The 21693-nt window shown below is 34.5% G+C and overlaps 1 protein-coding gene across 1 annotated transcript in view; it reads left to right on the top strand.

Moving 5' to 3' along the window:
- Positions 1-15021, top strand: part of LOC136036106 (dual 3',5'-cyclic-AMP and -GMP phosphodiesterase 11-like) — a 231066-nt gene extending 216045 nt beyond the window's left edge. The window contains exons 17-22 of the mRNA XM_065718110.1: positions 4072-4181; positions 4981-5068; positions 6361-6461; positions 8638-8854; positions 11261-11344; positions 14490-15021. Coding sequence (XP_065574182.1) covers positions 4072-4181; positions 4981-5068; positions 6361-6461; positions 8638-8854; positions 11261-11344; positions 14490-14612 — 723 coding nt within the window. The 3' untranslated portion in view covers positions 14613-15021. The remainder of the gene's footprint in view (positions 1-4071; positions 4182-4980; positions 5069-6360; positions 6462-8637; positions 8855-11260; positions 11345-14489) is intronic.
- Positions 15022-21693: the final 6672 nt, after the last annotated feature.

Here is a 21693-nt window from a genome sequence, read left to right as displayed (position 1 = left end):
TTTGTTCAAAAGGGATAATACCAAAATCGGAGTACAAGTCCTGGGTGGGATATAGTCGGGGCAGCCGAAAAACTGCTTTGATGGCACGGTTTTGGGCAGATTTTAATTTATTGGTAACTGAAGGAAAAGTGTTGCTCCAAACAGATCCACAGTATGAGATATATGGGTAAATAAAAGAGTAATAAAGGGTGACAAGGATATCGGAGGAAGAAAATAATTCGCACGATTAATCATAGTTACCTGTCGCAAAATTATGGCTCTGATGTAGGACACGTGTGTTGCAAATGATAGGGAGGAGTCTATGTGGACACCAAGAAACTTGGCAACTTCGACCTGTGGGAGGAGATTGGTAGAATATTTTAGGCCAAGTGCTTGCTGGGCTTCATTTTTTTGTAAGGGGTTCGAAATAATACAACCTGACCTTTCTTTATGCTAATGGTCATGCAGTTAACTAGACACCACTCCTGTACTCTATTCAGAAGGGTTTGAGTAGAGGCGACGACGGGATGGTAAATTAGGACCGGTGATGAAAAAGTTGCTTTCGTCAGCAAAAAATACTGGGTGCACTGATGGACCCAGGTCCGTAACCAAATCATTAATATAAAGGAGAAAAAGTATTGGGCCAAGAACAGAGCCTTGTGGGACGCCCCTTCGGACAGGTAGGGGATGTGAAGTCAACCCGCCAGACTCACACTCTGTACTCTACCGGAGAGATAAGAGCCAAACCATGAGAAAGGAACTCCACGAATCCCTAAGTTGTTGAGTTTACTTAATAGAACACTGTGATCAACCATATCAAAGGTCTTAGAAAAGTCAGAAATATGCCCAATACAGTATTTTTAAGGTCTAGTTGGGAACGTATAAACTTTGTGGCGTCTATTAGTGCATGAGCAGTTGAAAATTTGGAACGGAAGCCATATTGATGAGGAGAAATCAACGAATCTGAAGAATGAATCCCAAATAAAAAGGGAGAAAGACGTCCGGAATATAATTCTCTCGAGCACTTTAGATATAACTGGGAGAAGTGAGATTGGACGATAATTACTTATCTCAGACGGATCGCCTTTTTTATGAATCGGGATAACAATTGCTGATTTAAATATTTCTGGGAAGACTCCATTGGTCATAGACAGGTTTGCTATGTGCACAATGGGTTCACTAACATAGGAAGATACGGTCCTAAGAAGCTTATTATTTATGCCAAAGAAGTCAGGTGTACTACTATTAGAGAGACATTTGATAACTTGAAGCACCTCTTTACGATCAGTTGGAGAGAAAAACATGGATCCAGGATTCTTGCTAGGTTGTACTGACTGGGAGAAGGAACAGGAGTTAGCATTTGGAATATTAGTGAAATAATCATTAAAAGCATCCAGTACTGAACTTGGGTCAATTAATCTGCCACTGATGTCCTTAAGGTTAAGAGGTACAGATCTTGAATTTCTTTTTTTTGAAAGAATTTCATTTATTGTTGACCAAATTTTTTGCAAGTTCCCTTTGCAATCCCACTTGCGATCCCTTTTCTGCAAGTTCAGGAATTTCGGTCTCTCCTGACGGTCCTGGTGCTGCTTTTTGCGATAAAATGGACGGAGAGCCTCGTTCTACCATCGGCGGTAATGGTAGGCCCCCTTTGCACGTTTTTTGGTCTTCCAAATGACTTTTCAAATCCGCCACGGATTTGGCTTTGGACGTTGTTTTGAAACTCCATGACTTTAACTGCGGGAGCGCATAAAGCGGATGCTACCATGGGATCTGGGCTCACCTCAAATTTCCTCGCATGGCGTCTTTTTAGACTTAAATCATAATTGGTGAGGCCAAGCATGTGAACTGTATCTGTTAGGTTTTTAACAACCTTTTCTTTACTATGCTCATTTTCGAGCTCAAGAATATCATTTACTGCCTCTAAAACACAAAAGGTTGAGTGAACAGTTGTCCGCTGCACTTGAAGTGCCTTAGCATCCCTCTGCTTAGCACGTGCTGAGAGAGTAGCCCAAATTTCACTATTCACCTTGGGAACAATAATTTTATCTGTATTCGCAGGCCTAGGATGGCGCTCAAATAAATCTTTTAGCTTCCCTATTTCCAAAGGCTCGGAGAAAGCTCTATTTGCAACTTTGTCAGTTTTTTTTTTTATGGATCTTGGGACCCTCTTTGTAACCAGAAAGTTCTTCAGAAATCTTTTTGAATAGAGTCATTTGACATTTTTTCTTTTAATCTTTTACCTTTTCGCTTTTCCGGAGAAGCCTTCTGCTCTCTGTCATGGATTCACAGAGCCGATTCTTATGGTTCTAGAACCTATTTGTGGGGTCCGAGAGCTAGATTTGTCGTTCCTAGAACTAATTTCAGGGCTCCGAGAGCCATTATCGAGCATGAGTTTGAAACTCTGGGCTCCGAGAGTCATTATTTATCCTATGATCATTATCACTCTCACTTGAGAGTATTCTGCGACGCGAATGAGCTTTATATCGCCTTCCACGTCTCTCACGATCATAATCTTCATCAACTAAACTGTCCAACAATCCAATCACTATTTCACTATCACTCATTATTTCATTTGGTCTGAATCAGAGCAAATGCGAACGTCAAGTGGTGTTGTTTTTGGTCAATCAAGCGATTGCACGCGTCTATCTCAGTTTAACTCGAGGCGAAGCTAAGGCGCTCCTATTGGAGTAGAATAGATTAATCACTGGCTCTAAATCACTATGAACATAATCTGAGCCTAAAACGTACTTTTGAGCCTTCAGTCTTCTTCCCCTTATCCGCTACAATACTACAGATTAATGCTAATCTGTATTTTCCGATCTACGTGCTTTTTGCATTTATTTAATCACTAAATAAAAAAAGTGCTACTTTATATCTGCTGTTTCGAAGGTTTTGCCCCCCCCCCCCCGAAAAAAATTCCTGCGTACGTGCCTGCACTGCAGGGCTGGAGCAAGGACCTTAGTTGTCAAGAAGCTTCGTTAATTCAATGCTCATAATAAAGAGGATTGTGAATAATTAATGTGCAGATGTAAAGGTGACTTACTTAAAATAAGACCCCCAAAAAAGCAAAGCAAAGGGAATAGAATTTAAAAGGTGAAAAACACCTTGACAATTGACAAAAACAGGTGACAAAACACGATATACGAGCTAAATACAGTATGCACAAGGAAAATAAGTCTTATATCTTGTTTCTTTTTTTTCAACAATTTTCGTAATACACTATTTACCTATGCCCCAAATGTTATAAGTTTAATATTGAACAAAATGTTCCCATGTCATGACCAATGTATATCGCAAATTCTAAGCTAAAATGAAGAAAGAAATACAATACAAAAATGTATACATATGCATATTATATATATATATATATATATATATATATATATATATATATATATATATATATATATATATATATATATATATATATATATATATATATATATATATATATATATATATATATATATATATATATATATATATATATATATATATATATATATATATATATATATATATATATTATATATATATTATATATATATATATATATATATATATATATATATATATATATATATATATATATATATATATATATTTATATATCTTCTTTTAACAATTCGGCGTAGCTTGGGAAATCATTTGCGGATATTCTCTTTAACTGAATTTTTCACACTTTTCAAGCTTGTGGTGACTGGGGTCTAATTTAAAAAAAAATTGAGTAAAAATTGAAGAAATTCCTCAGCTAGTAAATAAACCAATAAAGAAAACTGCATTACTTTTTTCTACTTTTAGAGCGAGATATTGGCTCTTAAGAATTTTGTTGTTTTTCTTCATTTCAGTTTCGATATTTGGTTGTTGTGGTTTGATTCTATATACTTTTCCTTGCTTTACTTTTTTTTTTTTTTTTGGTGAGATCGGCTTTTGGTGAAGTTTCTTGCAGAAGTATCTTAATTTTTATTCTTCTTCCACTGGCTGGCAATTTCCTCCTTTTTCTTCTCAAATTTCGATTTGTTCCGTCGATGCTAGATTTGTTTAGAACTGTTATTTTCGAGGCTTGTTTGTTTATATATTTTATTTTAGACTACAGAATGGTGGCGTTACCTTGGTGAAATGGAAGTGCTTGCTTTAATAATGGCCTGTCTCTGTCACGATTTAGACCATCGCGGAACGAATAATTCCTTTCAAATCAAGTAAGTATTACTTTATTTTATAGAGCAGTGCAATCAGTTTCTGAAGTTTTAGAATTCAGTTTTGGAATTGCGATTTCACTACCACCGAACTGATACTGGTGACGTAAACTGGCTATTTAAGCTCACAAGTCAATGTAAATGAGTTTGACCGTAGTTCAAAATAACTGGGAATTGTAGAAATGCCAGTCCTGTTGTAGAGTAGAAATTATGCAGTCGACCATGTTTTATTTCTTCTTCTTTCTTTAGATGTTTGTTACTGTCTTTCTTACTGAAATTAATCCTTTTCAAAGAAATGCTTAGATGCAAATGGATGGATTGGTGTATTATAAAAAGTCATCAGAAGTGGAGTTTGTATATCATTATATTCTAGTTGAGGGCAGCATCAGGAAATAAAATGATTTTTGAATAATTTATTTAAATAATTTTTTTCAAAATACTGCTATGAGCGAAAACTTGTATCTGAGATGTTCATAATGCTAAAGGATAGGGAAATTAATGTTTAATATTTTGACTACGTGGCCAAGTGATGAGGATTGTTTTTTCTATGTTGGGCATGGGAATGCGCCTGGACCTCTTTGAGCTTCACTTCAATCACCTCCCCCTCTACCTTGTTTAACGTAGCTTCTCATATCTTCTATGTTGTAAATACTGTTTTCAAATGTACCTTGTCGATTGAAACCAACCGAAGATATTTGAGGCTGAATTATCTATGATAGGAAAAAAAAATATGTTAGATATTCCCTTTAGTTTTAAGGGTGACGATAAATTAACGGTCCTGCATCCTTATTTTTTCTTATAGAGCATCTTCACCGTTAGCTCAGCTGTACTCTACGTCCACGATGGAACGGCATCATTTTGATCAATGTTTAATGATTCTCAATAGTCAGGTAGGAAGAATTTTTTTTTTTATTATGATTGCATATCAATACTTTATTCCACAGATACACATTTTCGCTTCTTAGAAGAAGGCAACAACGTAACAAGGCAAAATCAATTCGTTACACTGGAATGAAAATAACCTGTCTTCATTTTGGAATTCAAAATTGGATTTTCCGAAATTTCCTAAACAATTAGGAAAGTTGATAATTTGTATTTTCTTTTGACTTTCTTGTATATACTAGCATTAATTTTCGAGGATATTTTCTAGAACCTTTTTTTGGGAATTTCGGGTAAAACACGAAAACTTGACGGATAATGGAAGAATTGGTCCCAAATATGCTCCTACTGAAACTATCTAATGTCCAGAACTGCTACTTTTCAGAAGAGCCGTTTATCAGGGAAACACTAACTGAAAAATATTCATCATCTTCTAACAACTCACACAACACATTTTTGTCGTGAGTTTGCCGTTTTTAAGTAATATGTATCTCAGAAGTAAATCACTCCATCAGTGAGATGGCCATTGATGTCTTCAAATTGGCAAGGTTGGGCGACAAGTTTGCTACTTGTCCCTGTAAAAAACACCCAGCAACTGAAACGTCGATTTGACGCCTTATGGGCCAGCAACGGCTCTGGAGGATCTTTATCCTTTTTTAAATACGATTCAAACTAAAATCACAGTATTTTCAACATTCACAATAGTATTTTCAACATTCACAGTATTTTCAAATTTCAACAACATCACAATATTTTACAACTGTGAAATAAGTTCAACAATATGCCAAAATTTGTTAAGATTGGAATGATGCCAATGCAGGTGTGGTGGTTATTCTAGTGAAATTTTACTCTACATATAATTCAAGTAGATCATTCATGGAGAGATTTGGATGTTCTTCGTTTTGTCAGAAATATACATTTTATGTGATTTTGAACGTTGCTCTACCATCATGCGGTGTTCTAAATCGCAAATGTCTTACCTATATTCCTAGCTTTTCGTTTTCTTTCTTTTTTCTAGTTTATATTTCTGTTTCTTCGTTTTTTCTTCCTTTAGTTCCTTTCTGTTTGCTTCCTACTTTGCTATGTGAATATTGTCAATATGTCACATTGGTATTTTTGTTTTCTGTAACAAATGAATTGGGTTCAATTGAATTGAAATTCTCTACTTTTATCATGTGGATGAACACACTAGCACTTACGCGCTTACTTGTTTTTGGTATTTTATATTCTTAACTTTTATTCATTTATTTTGTCACGTATTTATTATTTATTTTTTCGTCTCTGTCAAATCTTTAAATTCCAGGGTTGTCAAATACTTACAAATGTTACTTCAGATGAATATAGTCGGATTATTAAGATTTTAGAAGAATGCATCCTGTCAACAGATCTCGCTGTTTATTTTCGGTAAGCTATTTTTTGGAAGAAGGGGAGCATGCAAGGCTATTCGAAGTGCCGTCTTAACTAGACGCTGTTGAATTAATGATTTTAGTACAATGGTCTGAGAGTGAAAATTAATGTAAAGGGACAAAATACATAAAAATGCGTAGCCATTAAGTTGTAGGGAGCCTCTATGGCTAAAATACGCAATCAATTCCTCCATAAAACAACCAAGAGACACCCCCCCGCCACAAAAAAGCAAAGCAAATTAAACAGAAAAAAATAAAATGAATAAGCACATACAGTTGTATATAGTTATTGAACTCCTACTGAAGTTAGCAAATACATAAACTATATCCAGAAAATTGGTGTCACATTCCGATTGCGTAAAAATGAATCTTCTCATCAACCGACAAACTACATACGGTACACAACAAAGTTAGTTAATCCCTTTATCCATGTCAAAATCCCAAACCCAATCATAATAACTATCATTTTCAATTTTGGTAAGTTCTGACTCTGCTGTTGCTTATCTTCTAATCCCATTTATTCTTTCTTCTTCATTTTGGATGACTTTCTTCTTCTTCATTTCATGACTTCAGACAATTTACCAATGCCCTTTGCTCTACCTACACTCGTCCAAAGTTAGCAAATACATAAGCTATATCCAAAAAAATTGTGTCACGTTTCGATTGCGTGCAAATGAATCTTCTCATCAACCGACAAACTACACACAGTACACAACGATGTTCGAAAATTTAAGTATTGGAATGAATAGAAAGCAGGGATTTTTTGGATTTTTCTTGGAATAACTTATTACTTATAATAAGCTACGAAGCATACCTGACTATTAATGGTAAAACTAAATATCACCATCTAGTAGTGTGTAGGTTTAATTAAAGCAGAAATGTAGACTCCAGTATGAGAATTATGTAGAAACTTTCCGGGAATATGTAAATACTAAACTGAAGAGTCTAAAGTTTGACCACATAGAAGATGGGTGGAATAATTTTATGAAAATAGTTTATCAAGTCGCTGATAGTGTGCTAGGGAAGAAAGTCAATGATGCAGCTATATGAAAATGCTCTATGTTTAATAAAGAGAAGGAGGGGGTTGTACCAGAATTATTTAAGTGATATAAAAATAAAAATAATGTAAAGAAAGTGGACAAAGCATTGACATATGAAGTAAGAGGTGTGAAGTGGAGGCCATGGATAAAATAAGCGAAGATCTGGAAGACGCAGCCAGACGGTATAATAATAAAATATTTTACTGGTATGTTAATAAATTGAGAAGTTAAAAATAGGAACGAGACCACAATTAGTGGCAATAAAAGGAGTTAAAGAGAGATGGGCTGAAAATTTTGAGAATGTGCTAAATTGTGATAGAGTCATAGGAAAAGATATACAAAAGAATGGAAGAGTTTGTGACACTCTGGATTTGAAGGAAGATTAATTTTTTTTAAAAGGAATTAGTGACAGTACTAATTGTCTTAAAAAAGATAAAGCCCCAGGTACTGATAGTGTGGTAAATGAGTTTCGTTTTTTAATGTGGTGGCTATGAAGTTAGACATACATTACTGAAGATTATGAATATGATTTTTGAAAAGGAGAGTACCTAGCGAATTTAGGAAAGCTTTAATTAAACCCCACTATAAGAAAGGTGATAAGAGTGAGTGTGTTAATTATAGAGGCATTAGCTTGGTTTCAGTCGGAAGCAAATTACTTAGTACAATGATAATTTTTAGATTTATATCTACTGTAGATTAGGTTTTAATAGAAGAACAGTGTGTTTTTAGGAAGGAGAGTTCATTTTTCAAAAATCAAAATTTTCATTTTTAAATAAAAAATTGAGAAGTGGCTGAGCCATCAACTCCCTTTCGCCTGCTTCACTTCCATTGCTTATCCCTTTTATGTCTTTATTAAAGTTTTTAGCAAATGCATACTCTTTACGTAATGTTTGTTTTCTGCATTTTTATGATCTTAGCCGGTTAATAAGTAATGAATAAACGGATTTTGTTACATTCTTGGTGTCGCTTAATTTCAATTACTTTGTCCGTTTTTCATGTCTTTTGTTTTTCAGTACTTGTGTGTGTTGACAAAAAGTGCGGATTCTGGCTCTTGGGGCCTTTTGATAGTCTTTTTTTTAAAATAAATATTATCTAAACAGATATCTGTAATTAATGTTTTCTATTTATTCACAGGAAACGGGTTGGTTTCTTCGATCTAGTCAATAGTAAAGTGTATAATTGGTCAGACGACTCGGATCGAGAATTACTGAGAGGAATGATGATGACCGCGTGTGATGTGGCCGCTATTACCAAACCATGGGAAACACAATATAAAGTGGCAGAATTGATTGCTGCCGAGTTTTTTGAACAGGGAGACATCGAGAAGAACGAATTGAACATCACACCCATAGTGAGTAGTTACTTTTTGCCATTCAGTATTTAGCTATTAGCAAACTATATTGGCTTGGCCATAGGGGAGAACGTTCCTGGAGTTGGATATGTAGACTATTTGGGATTTTTATCGCAAAACTCTTATGTTGTTGCTGACCTTTTTCTTCGCGGCATTTATAAAACAGAAATAAAGAGTTAATTTTAGACTATGTTTGTAATGCATTAAATAGGTACTCTTGTAATGTGAACCTGCAAGAAGAAGAAAGGTGAAAAACGATCGATAAAAATAATAATAAATAAATACATAACATAAGACATGCACAATAATAATACAATGCGATAAAAAACCAAGAGAAGAAAAAGAACTTCATAACATAAATACAGGCAGAATAGTAACACAAACGGGATACAGTGAAATATCAAGGGTGTCTATCGTTTCGGTTATTATGTCCATCAATATATCTACTGATAGCAGCATTAGGATCTATGATGCACGTCTCCTAGTGACAAAGGAATTACTTGCCCGAGGAGATACTTTGCATACTGGTAGCAAATTCGCAAGAGCTGTTTTGTTTCCATTGCTGAGAAAGTACGCCAAAAAGATATAAGGAATAAAATTAGGAAGTGCACAAGCTTTATACTGTTTTGTTAGTAGGTGGCGATTAAAACAAATGATATTCGATACTATGTTGTCGTAGGCACCAGATGTCTGGCCTTGGAAATAATGGGGAGGAGCTTTCTAGTAGTTTATAGAAAATCACCGATTGGGTTGCCGAGATATTTCAAATCTGGTTATGGAGCAACTGACACTTCATCAATATTAACATTAAATTTTTCTTCGGGAGTTTTTTCTTCGAAATATTTTTTCGTTTCAAATGCTCATTCAGTGTTAGAAATGGCAGTTTGTAACACTGAATGAAAATCTAGGCATTTAGAACTTAACAGATCTTAGTAGACATTTTGAATACCTTGTTTGTGACTCACTATTTCAGGGGACGTTAAATCAGTACTAATAAGCTATTGTGCAGTTTCCTTCGTGGTTCTTATAAGACAGGAAATAAAGAAAACCCTAGTTGGTTATCATCATAACACGCAGTGGGCTATACCTGTTGGCATGAAATCATATCATTACAATTTGGAAACTTAACTGCATTCTTAGCCATAGTTATCAGGCACGTATCCCGGAACCTCTAGGACTGGGCTGGTCAGATCTCCACATTTTCTTATCCTTTTCTTATGATATCCCTTTCTTAACGTATTTCGTCCCCACTCCCACCAAAAAAAAATAATTAGAGAAAATTCCGTGTACTATATGTTACTTTCGACCCTTTTTTGTAGCATAACTGATTGTCTATGTTTCTACAGTTCATTAATATGTTTAGCATTGCCGTTGGGATTTTTAAACTTGAATTACTTTTATTAGTTTTTTTTATATTTGTATATAATGTAGTTTTTTAATATGTGTAATCAATTTTAATACTGTTAAAATAATGAAAGAAAAGATGGAAAACTACAGACAAATTTCGTTCTGAAAAGTTGACAGTAGCAATATGCTATCGTTGAAATATGGACTTATCTTGATAGCGTCGTTAACAATTGGAATTTTGACAATAGGCAATCATCATTGACAACTGTTATCATTGACAATTAACTCTCAAATCAGGTAAAACTTGTGAGAATCTAAAGAATAATGGAAGGAATAATATAACAAAATAATTGTGTTTTCTTAATATTCTTACGAATTTCGTGACAACTTGAATAAATATGGTATTAATGCTGAGTCGTAGTGTGTGATTTTTGTTTAAGTGTATGATTTTTATGAAAAAACTGTATTTAGCTATGCTACGATAGTTTTTAAATATACCGATCTCTCTCTCTCTCTCTCTCTCTCTCTCTCTCTCTCTCTCTCTCTCTCTCTCTCTCTCTCTCTCTCTCTCTCTCTCTCTCTCTCTCTCTCTCTCTCTCTCTCTCTCTCTCTCTCTCTCTCTCTCTCTCTGGTATAATTTATTTATTCTTTTCAAAAATAGAAAAAGCTTTCACTGAAATTGTTTTTCGTTTTATCACAGAAAAAACAAGAAAGGTGTCATATATTTTTTTTCCTTTGTAGAATTTTCTACACTAATTTTCTACACTCAATTTTGATTTTTTTTTTTTTAATCAGAAAATGTTGGTTCTAAAATTTATATATTTCTCCTCGTTAAGGAGTAGGTTTATATTGATTTACTCTCTATTTTAACGTTACTAGTATGTCCTGTCTGGGTAAACCTTTCGTGCATAAGTTTCATTTTTTATTTTCTGTCCTTTCCATTTTCTGTCCTGTCTGGGTAAACCTTTCGTGCATAAGTTTCATTTTTTATTTTGTGTCCTTTCCATTTTCTGTTCTGTCTGGGTAAACCTTTCGTGCATAACTTTCATTTTCTAATAGGACATGATGAATCGCGAAAAGAAAGATCAACTGCCGGCGATGCAAGTCAGTTTTATTGACACGATTTGCCTGCCTGTTTACGAGGTGAATATTCTTTTTCCTTATATTATCTAATTTGTCAAAAATGAATGTGGTTCTCTATTATTCTTTCAAAAGGACTCTAGTGTTCGTTTGTAACAAAACAGGCACATTCAGATGGGAAGGGTTCTTCGCAGCCTTAATTAATTTTCAAGAAGATTCTCTTAGTTCCCTAATATTTATTGTAGTTTGCCAAATTTTTGACACTCTACCTCCATCCCAAAAAAAGAAAGTTAGTATGTACGTGCTTGTAAGAGAATACTCATTTTTCCCTTTTAGTTACGTAAGGATTTTTTGTGATCTAAAATTCAACTGATAGGATTACTGATCAATTGATGATATTTGAGCGATGGAACATAGCCGGAGGCACTTCTGATTGTTATAATATTTACTCTTTTTTAACCAGTTCTTACGTCGTAATAGATTTTATAGGAATATAAGATGGCAATTTGTATTAAAGCTTACTGTAACAATAAGATAATGATTAATGGTGTATAATGTTTAACTCACGAAAGTGCCGATGCTGTTCCTATGTGTAATTAAATAAAAAAGCAATTTTTTTTAACTGCATAAGGGGCAACATTAAAACTTAAAACGAACAGAGATTATTCTGAATATGAAAGGGGTTGTCCCCTCCTCAACGCACCGCTCTCTACGTTCAAGTTTGTCTCTTTCTCACAACTCTACTTTTTAAATCAATAAAAATCTTTATCGTAAAGAGCGAGACGTTGAGGAGGGGACAACCTCATTCATATTCGGAATAATTTCTGTTCGTTTTAAGTTTTAATGTTTCTCCTTACTTGCGGTTAAAAAAACCTGTTTTTTTATTTAATTTTTGTATGTTTTTGAATTAATGCATGTTTTGATTTTAGCTCACTGCACATGAAAATTTAAAACGAAATTTGCATTTTTTTTTTTTTTAGCTATATGGTCTTTTCATAGTTTTGATCGGAAGATTTTGATAAAAAAAAGGGTGGAGGAGGAGGCCTAGTTGCCCTCCAATATTTGGTTACTTAAAAAGGCAGCTAGAACTTTTTATTTTTTTACGAACGTTTTTATTAGTAATGAATATACGTAACTTACGAATTAACCTACGTAACGGACTTCTATATTTGTATATTTTATTACGTATATGAGGGAGTTCGCCCCCTCGTCAATACCTCGCTCTTTGCACTAAAGCTTGAATTTTGTCCCAATCCTCACGAATGACCCCTGAACTACAAATGCCGTGGAATAAATAGTTTAAATCATTTCTGTTCGCTTTCTGTTTTAATGCTGCTCCTTACTTCCAGCTGAAAAAAAACTTTTTATTTGATTTCTCATTGTTTTTTTTTCTAAGTAATCCTCCATAGAAAGATCCCCCATGTAACCGCGTTTAGCTGCTATTGAGCCGGGTCGCTCCTTACTACAGTTCGTTAGCACGAACTGTTTGACAAATTTAGCCCCTTAAATGCTTAAGATAAAAATAAATTCAAAAACCTTCAAAAAACATGAAAATTATACGACCAATATGAGAGAAACAGTATTTATCAGAATTTTTAAGGGGGAAGGATGTCCTAAGCTTGATTTCGGAAGTTTGTAATGTGAATCCTCTTCGTTATAGAATATAATGTAGAAATGACTCTCTGAAAATTTGTCTCCTGTTGAAAAATTTAAATTTGAAACAAATTTTGACATGGACAGGATGTAATGTTTAATTTTAGGAATTCCGTGAAAAAATTCAAAGATCTAAAAAAAAATTCAAAAATTCAAAGATTAAAAAATCTAGACGAAGCTTTTTACTTACTTAAATGGAATTGAAAATGATAATATGGTGTTTTGTCCCCAAACTAACAGAGTAATCAAAACTTGAATTCCATAATTCACAAGTTTAAATTCCATAATTCTAGATTTTTAATTTGGAATTTTCTCCCGATTTTCAGATTGAATTCATAATTTCATGTTAAAAAATGCAAAGGAGAAGACGAAAGTTTAATGGACGTTTGCTTAAAGATAATGAAAAGAAGAAGAATAAACTATAGTATGCCAGAGAAGGCAAATTCAATCAATTCACAAACCCTAGTTTGAATTCAAAACTTGACATTTCAAAATTTAATAAAAATCGTTTTCACTCTCTTAGAGAAAATATGAAGTGCTACCGAGGAAATACTGTATTCAAATGAAACTAATTATTTGAGATTAAAATGCAGCCTTTCGGGATTTGGAAATTTACGTTTTAATTCGAAATATGCTAAAATTTGCTTTCATAGACTTCAGGAAGAGGGGAGGTGAGAAAGCAACTATAGTTTAGGCTACTGTGTCTGCAATTTTCAACGAAGGAATCAAATTCAAAGTTTATTTGTCGCCAGTTAAATAATTTGATTATTATTTGATTTTGATTTCTTTGATTAGATTTTTTTGTCACCAGTTGGTTCATAAAAAGTTAAATAACTCGTTGCTAGCTTCAAAAATCAAGGGATATTCAAGGTCTGTGAAGTATTTGAAATATTAAATTATTCCTAGAAATTTGAGTTCAAGATCCAATCACATCCGAAATTTTATGCGAACCGTTTATGATTTTATAATATTTATTTTTCATGTTGCCAAAATCTTATAGTCTAAACGTAAAAATAACCCAAGAGGGGTTGAGATGGCATTGTCTCCTTTTCTTTTAATTTCGCTAGCAAAAGGGCAAAATTCTAAAGAAGTTTGCCATGCTTGTATAGCCCTGGATTCAAAGCTATTTACTCGATCTGCAGCCCTTAGAAAAGAGTATTTTTTTTATTCAAAGTGTATTTAGAGGGATATATAATATTTATTGAGAAGAAAAATGAAATACTGTCTATAAATTTAAGTAAAGTATCTACGGAACAACTCAGAAAAAAAATAGATGTGAGGAATATTTCTGGGACTCGTTTTTACTGCACTTTCTAATTCTTAAATTTGTTGCCTAGTTCAATTGATAAAGAACAAAGAATATCTGGAATTAGAAATAGTATGATATCAGTACAGATAAGGTTTTCTGCTCCACTAAAGAATGAACTTTGTTTTTGCTGCTTTATATGCAAAACACTGCAGAATATAAAAATATATGAAATGCTGATAAATTCTGAAAACTTCTAAAATTGGTCTCAAACAACTTATGGTGAAATAACTATTGATTCTTTTGCAGGCATTTGCATCATTGTCAGATCGTTTAATTACATTGTTGAATGGTTGTATAAGTAACCGTAACAGATGGTTAGAACTTTCTAATTTTTCTGAAAGTGAAGATGATTTTAAAAATGGAACTTGAGTACAAGCCTTTTCAATTAACGCCATCTATTTGGAAGTGAAATAGCTGCTGAAATGCTGACGGACAGAGGAGCTAGTTCCGTATTCTAGCTGCCAGAGACGTTGCTAGTTGAGTACCTTGTTCCTGCAAACTTCCAGAACCGTGTGAATTTATAGTACAATAAAATGAAAGGATTTTCGTTTATGAAACTGCCCCCTCATATTTAAAACCAGTGACTATAAATTCAAAAATCCCAACGTTTTCATAGTATACTACTTTTTGTTTCAGATGTATTGAGGCTGTGATTTGAGTTACGCTGTTAATTTTAGTTTTTCATTTCTTATTTGTTAATTGTTTCCTGCTTTCTGTTTTTATATTAATTCTTTGCCATAGTTGTGAACGATTTTTAAAATAAATGTCTTTAATGGTATAGCATAAGACTTCTGCTCTGTGTTGCACGAAGGCTTGTCTTGTGGCGCTTGTCCTGCATTGTAAAAACTCCAACTGGTGAACAGTTGAGATACCCTTGAAAGGGAACAAAAGAAGGAATTGTTTGGAATCACGTCAGAGAACTATTTCCCTATGAGGATTTTTGGATCCATTCAGAAAATCGCCTAAATTTTATTGATTAAAAAAAAGAAGAAAATTTAATGCCATTTTTCTATATCTATATTATTTTTCCAAAAATTGTATTTTCCTCGTTCCAATTTTTACTGCCTCCTAAGCGTAAAATATAAACGCATAATCTTCACGGTGCTCTAGAACACAATCAAATACAAAGAAAAATAAGTTTTTTTAACTGCAAGTAAAGAGCGACATTAAAACTTAAAACGAACTGAAATTATTCCTTATATGAAAGGGGTCGTCCCCTCCTCAACGCCTCGCTCTTTACGCTAAAGTTCGACTCTTCCTCTCAACTCTGCTTTTTAAAACAACAAAAAACTTTAGCGTAAAGAGTGAGGTGTTGAGAAGGGGACAACCCCTGTCATATACGGAATAATTTCTGTTCGTTTTAAGTTCTAATGCTGCTCCTTATTTCCAGTTGAAAAAAAAAACTTTTTTTTTATTTCTTTTCTCATTGTTTTTTTAAATTATGCTTGAAAATCCTACACCCCTTCATGGAAATTCTCTTCCTTCATGATAAATTCCTCCAATGAAAGATCCCCCTCCCACGTAACCCCCTCCTCCTGATCCACCCCCACCCCAACGCGAAAAAGTCATCCTGAAAACGTCTGTGCACTTCCCAATAACCATTACTATATGTAAACAACGGTCAAAGTTTGTAACTTGCAGCTCCTCCCCCGGGGACTCTAGGGTGATTAAGTCGTCCCCAAAGACATAGTTATTAGGTTTTTCGACTATGCTGAACAAAATGGCTATCTCAAAATTTTGATCCAGTAACTTTGGGATTTAATGGGCGTGGGAGGGGGCCTCGGTGCCCTCCAGTTTTTTTGGTCACTTAAAAGGGGCACTAGAATTTATAATTTCCGTTAGAATGAGCCCTCTCGCGACATTCTAGGACGACTGGGTCGATACGATCACCTCTGGAAAAACAAACAAGCAAACAAATAAAAACGCATCAGTGATTTGTCTTCTGACAAAAAATTCAAAATTACACATTTTTGTAGATAGGAGCTTGAAACTTCTACAGTCGGGCTAAATGCCATTATTTTGACGTAACTATTGGTATCAAACTTTCATTTTTAGGGTTTCGGTTACTATTGAGCCGGGTCGCTCCTTACTACAGTTTGTTACCACGAACTGTTTGATATGAGGTTTCTCACGTTTTAATGGTCATATGGGTGTTTCCCAAAGAACAAAAAGAATATAAAACTTATATAATGATTGAAGGAATGTGCTATTTTAGCGCCGCTCAAAAAAAGAAGTAAGTAAGATTAATGCTGAGGTTGTCGATTTTTTCCCATGAAAATATAAATCCTATAAAAGTTACGTTTTTGTGAGGGATAAACCAGAAGGAGGAATTGAATCTACCCCATAATTTCTTAATTTAAAGGAAATTGCTGATTTGCCATCCCATGGATTAAAACTAAACAATAATACGATGTTTGTGCAATGGAACAGGCCTGGTTGTTAGTGAATGTTAGTGAAAAGTAACAACGAAATTAAAGCAAAAACAATTAATGGGGGAAAAGCTAGAAAAGAAGTTCACATTAATATGTGGCTTAACGAAAAGCATTTTGAATGTGACACAAATTCTTCTCAATCTGATAGTAGTCCAGAAAAGACTTCAAATTGATGGCTATGGGCCAGGTCTTCTAGGTGAACTATTTTTTAATAATTCACATAATGAGTGCACATCGCATACTTTTTGAAGTAAAAAGGAATGCAAAAAACAAAACAAAAAAAAACAACAATTATTTAGCTTGAAAGATTCATCGGTTAGCTCCAGCAGCCAACTCAGCCTTTGCTTTACTTTTGACACGTTTAGCATCAATGTAAAAAAAATCAAGTTACCCAAAAATTGACGCCACGTGTTACTTGAATTTTCCGAATCGGTGGATCCAACAAAATGGACCTTGGCTTCTCTCTCGCCGAAGCTCAGGGCTTCCACCAAACTTAAAAATAAAGTGCTGAGGAAAACTCAGTAAATGGTAAGAAGGTGAACTGAGAAAATAATAATGACAAATTCTCATTATTTGCTCTATTCGTCATGTTGTACTTGAAAAAAAATAGTGGGTTCACCTTGAGAGTCTGGCCACTAATGAAACATGTTCAATATATCAAGCACTTTGAAAATTAAGAATATGGACAATTTTGTATCTAATGGCATGACCAGTATAGCATTGTGAATAGTTCAAAGTACGAGATGCAAGAAGTTTGAGAATGCGTAACGTTGTACCAGCTCACATAGGTAGCAAAAAGTCATTCAGATTTCAGCTTTAAGGGATTCAATGAAGAATTAATTAGTTTATGACACCAATCTTGAAGAGGGATCTCTAATTTTGGGATGTATTTTCTTCGTTTTTTCAACGTTAATTTTAGCTACGAACTTATTTTCAATCCAAAGCTCCAAAACTCCTTTATATCAATTTGAAGAAAACTCTGCCCCCACCCCAGGCCGATCTGTCTACCAGCCTCCCTTCATTGGGAAGGTTGAGTTGGAATCATTCAATTGAATAATCATTTGGACCAAACAGTACAATATGGCGACAGATTGATAGGAGTATAGCAGCTTCTCTCTTAACGCAGAAGTACTTACGCACACAGAGGTTTGGGGGGGGGTATTCTCCAAGATCTCTTGAAAAAGCCCCACTCCTTGAAACTCAAAAACTTATTGTATGAAATTTCCATTCTGATGTTTTGATATTCTGTTAGAATTCAATCTTTTTCTATGGATGATTGTATCGATTAAGAGGCTATGGAAATTCGAGAGACTTCCATCGAAGTCTTCGTTTCCACTCAAACGAAGTTACTTAATTACACCTATTGTACTTGATGACGATCATAAGAGATCTCACGGAATAGAAACATGACAGTGTCTAAGAGCCCACCAATTGACAGTCTTACATTTCTTTCTTAAGAAAATTATTCTACTGTGTGTAACTAATACATTTTAAGCAAGTTAAAAACTAACCTTTAAGCAGTTTAATGAATTCGAATAAGTGAAAAACTATTTTCTAGCCTGATGTTAAAGAGCAATGTTAAAACCTAAACCCGACATAAAATACTGTAAACTTGAGGTGGGATTTTGGCCCCTTAACCGCCTTGCTTTTAAGCTAAATCTTCAGCTGTAACTCTTCTGGAGGCTTGTCCAAATTAGTAAAAGTATACCATGTTGGTAATTAGGAGCTGTCAAGGTTCACTCACCAGTCTTGATACCTACCTTAAATTTATGAATAGGCCCTCTCATTTACAGTAATTTACATTTGCGTTATGTTTTAACTCTGCTCTTCTCTTACAAGACCTGGGTTTTCGCTTTGATCTTTATTCAAGATTACCATTTCCTTGAACTGTTAGAATACTTGTTTCACCAGGATGGAGAATTCTGGAAAACAGTGTCAATACCTTTAAGTAAGCGCACTAAAGGATCCCCACAAATCATTGGGCAATAAATTTAGTGCAAAATTGTAAGACCTTAACCCCTATTGGTATATCGTAGATTACAACCGATAGAAGGTTAATGGTGGTTGGGGAGCTACATGCTGCCTAAACAAAATTTTCTGTAAAATTAAGGTAGTGGAAATTGTCCAAGGCCTCCAAATGTCTACATCTCTGACAAGGACATATGTATAAGATCTTTATTATGTTAAGCTACTTGTTTCCAAGAAGATCCGTTTGTTACTGCCTAATCCGTTTACTACTATCCGTTTACTACTGCCAAGGAACATTTTGCTATGAACGTTGAGAGAGCTAGATTCTGCCTAAAAAAATTTTCAGCCAAAGTAGGGTTGTCGAAATTGCCTAGAAATGACCAACTCATGTGCACATCTCTGACAAGGAAATAGGCATAAGGCCATCGTTGTGTTAAGATATTTACTTCTGATAAGGTTTATATTTTTTACTGAACAGCTACTAAGGATCTTATTTGACAATATTGCCCGACAATACTATTTAACCTCAATAATATATTTAACCTGACAATCTTGAATTGTTTTTATTAGGCTTTATTTATTAGGCTCGCCAACTACCTTTCATTTCCTATCAGTTACATATTCCAAAGCCATATCAATGGGAAATCCTAATAAAGGCTTATGCCAGATTTGTCTCTCACTAACTTGGACCTATCTGTCTTGGCTTTTTCTACAATTAGCCATGGCTTGATTTCTACAACTACTTGATTTTAATTCAAAATCAGCAGTCTCGGTCCGTTGATCAACGGTATCTTTATTACAGTTCAAATGTTAATGTCTTACTCAGGAGTGGTTTTAGGCCTCATAATCTGAGGGGGGCAAGGTATACCATAGCAGTATAAAAATATAAAGTACAATTATTTTAATGTCAATTGTCGTAAAAGCTGCAGGGGGACAGCTTCCCCCCTGCCTAGGCATACAACCGCCACTGGCCTTATTCAGAAAAAAGAAAAGAAAATCAATAAACTGACACGTATTTAAGGTCTTTTCAGCTGAAAAACTGGCTCGTAAAATAGGAACCTGGATTTGCCGTTCTAGTCATGATCCAGGTCTTGAAGATACAGTATCACTGACTACCAGGATCCTGAGTTCATAAATTCGGTTGTGAATTTGACAACTATGATTAATAGCAAGATTTTAGAATTGGATTGTTGATTTTGTTAGATCATAGGTCTAATTTAATAATTTTGCTGTTCCATGGTAAGCAATTCGACCGTCCGGTTTTTTAAGCCGGTTATACGAAATTTGTTCTTCCGTTGATACTTTTTAATCTTGTTTGAGGAATCTGGCTTGTCTCTGTAGCAACCACTATTTTTGGAAAAGTCTTGAATGGGAAGGCTAATATAAAGGCACCTCTATTTTCCTATTAACAGCAGTAAAATTTGAAAAGTCTTTTTTTAGAATTTAGCATTTTGTTTTGGCTCAAGATGTGTTTGATATACATTTGATTCAGCAGCCCATCTCGGGTTTTTGCTATATTTTTAATTCCGTGAACATTTCTATCGAAGAGTTCGGGGTTCGACCTGGCTCAATAGTAACCGAAATTCTAAAAAATGGAATTTTGATACCAGTAGATATATAAAAAGAATTGGATTTCTATGTTGATTTCAAATGTGTGAATTTCATTAAGTTTAGTCTTACCCATCAAAGGTTACGAGCCTGAATTTTTTTTCCTGATTTTCAAAAAAGGGGAAAAGTAAATGAATCTAAATGATAATCACATAATCAGATTCAGAGTATTCGAGAACCCCATTGTAGAATTTTCAAGCTCCTATATCCAAAATTGTGGAATTTTGTATTTTTTGCCAGAAGACAGATCACGGATGCGTGTTTATTTGTTGTTTTTTTTTTTTTATGTTTTCCCCAGGAGTCATCGTATCGACACACTAGTCCTAGAATATTGAGAGAGGGCCTGTTTGAACAGAATTTAAAAGTTCTAGTTCCCTTTTTAAGTTACCAAAAAAATTGGAGGGCAACTGGGCCCCCTCCCCCGCCCCTTTAAACCAAAATCGGCCCATCAAAATTTTGAGATAGTCATATTGTTCATCATAGTTGATAGGCCCAATAACTATGGCTTTGGGTATAGCATGACCCTGCCTCCCACACCCAGGGGAAACGTCTTTAATTTATAAAATTTCTCCATTGTTTACGCATAGCATTTGTTTTTGGGATGAATGCATACATATTCGTGTGGGAAGGCCAAATTTACTGCTGGGGATTTTTACACGGGGGATTTTCCATGGGAGGGAAGTTTCAAGGGAGTGAACTTGTCAAGGGAAATTATGCACAGGGGGAATTTGCCAGAATTCTTATGCAAAATTCTTTTTGTATGTCTTGCTTTCTCTTTTCCGTCTCGATTTTACGTGCAGAGTGATTAAGAGTAATTGTCCGGAGTAAATTTTCACCGGGATTGGATTGCCAGGAGGAAATTTCTGTGGGAGGAGTTTCTTCGTGGAGGTGGGGCCAGATTTCCTGGCATCATTTAAAAAGCAATCAGAAATTAAATAAACAAAAGTTTTTTTTCAACAGACAGTAAAGAGTAACATTTAAACTTAAAACGAACAGAAAATATTACGTATATAAAGGGGGTTGCCCCCTCCTCAACACCTCGCTCTTTACGGTAACGTTGTTTAGTGTTTTTAAAAAAGTGTTCTATTGTTGTAATTAAGCGGCCCTTGTGCTTCAGGAGTCGTTCTTAAAAAAATGGGAGAAAATTCAAACTTCAGCATACAGAGCGAGATGTTGAAGAGGGAGCAATCCCCTTTATATATGTAACAATTTTTGTTCGTTTCAAGTTTTAATGTTGCTTCTTACTTTCAGTTGAACAAACTTGTTTGTTTTATTTAATGTCAAAAAAGAATCCTCCAAAAAAGAAATCCGTAGTTTTTTACCTTGTTGCACCTTGTTCATTTCATGGCGGTTTTGGCTTTTATCAATCACTATTTATATCCCACCAAAAACCATAGAATGGTTAGGAATGGTGTTATGACTTTTCAAGCTCTACTTAGTGT

This window comes from Artemia franciscana, chromosome 15 (genome assembly GCF_032884065.1).
Source record: "Artemia franciscana chromosome 15, ASM3288406v1, whole genome shotgun sequence".
NCBI lineage: Eukaryota > Metazoa > Arthropoda > Branchiopoda > Anostraca > Artemiidae > Artemia > Artemia franciscana.
This window is presented reverse-complemented; position numbering and strand designations above follow the sequence as displayed.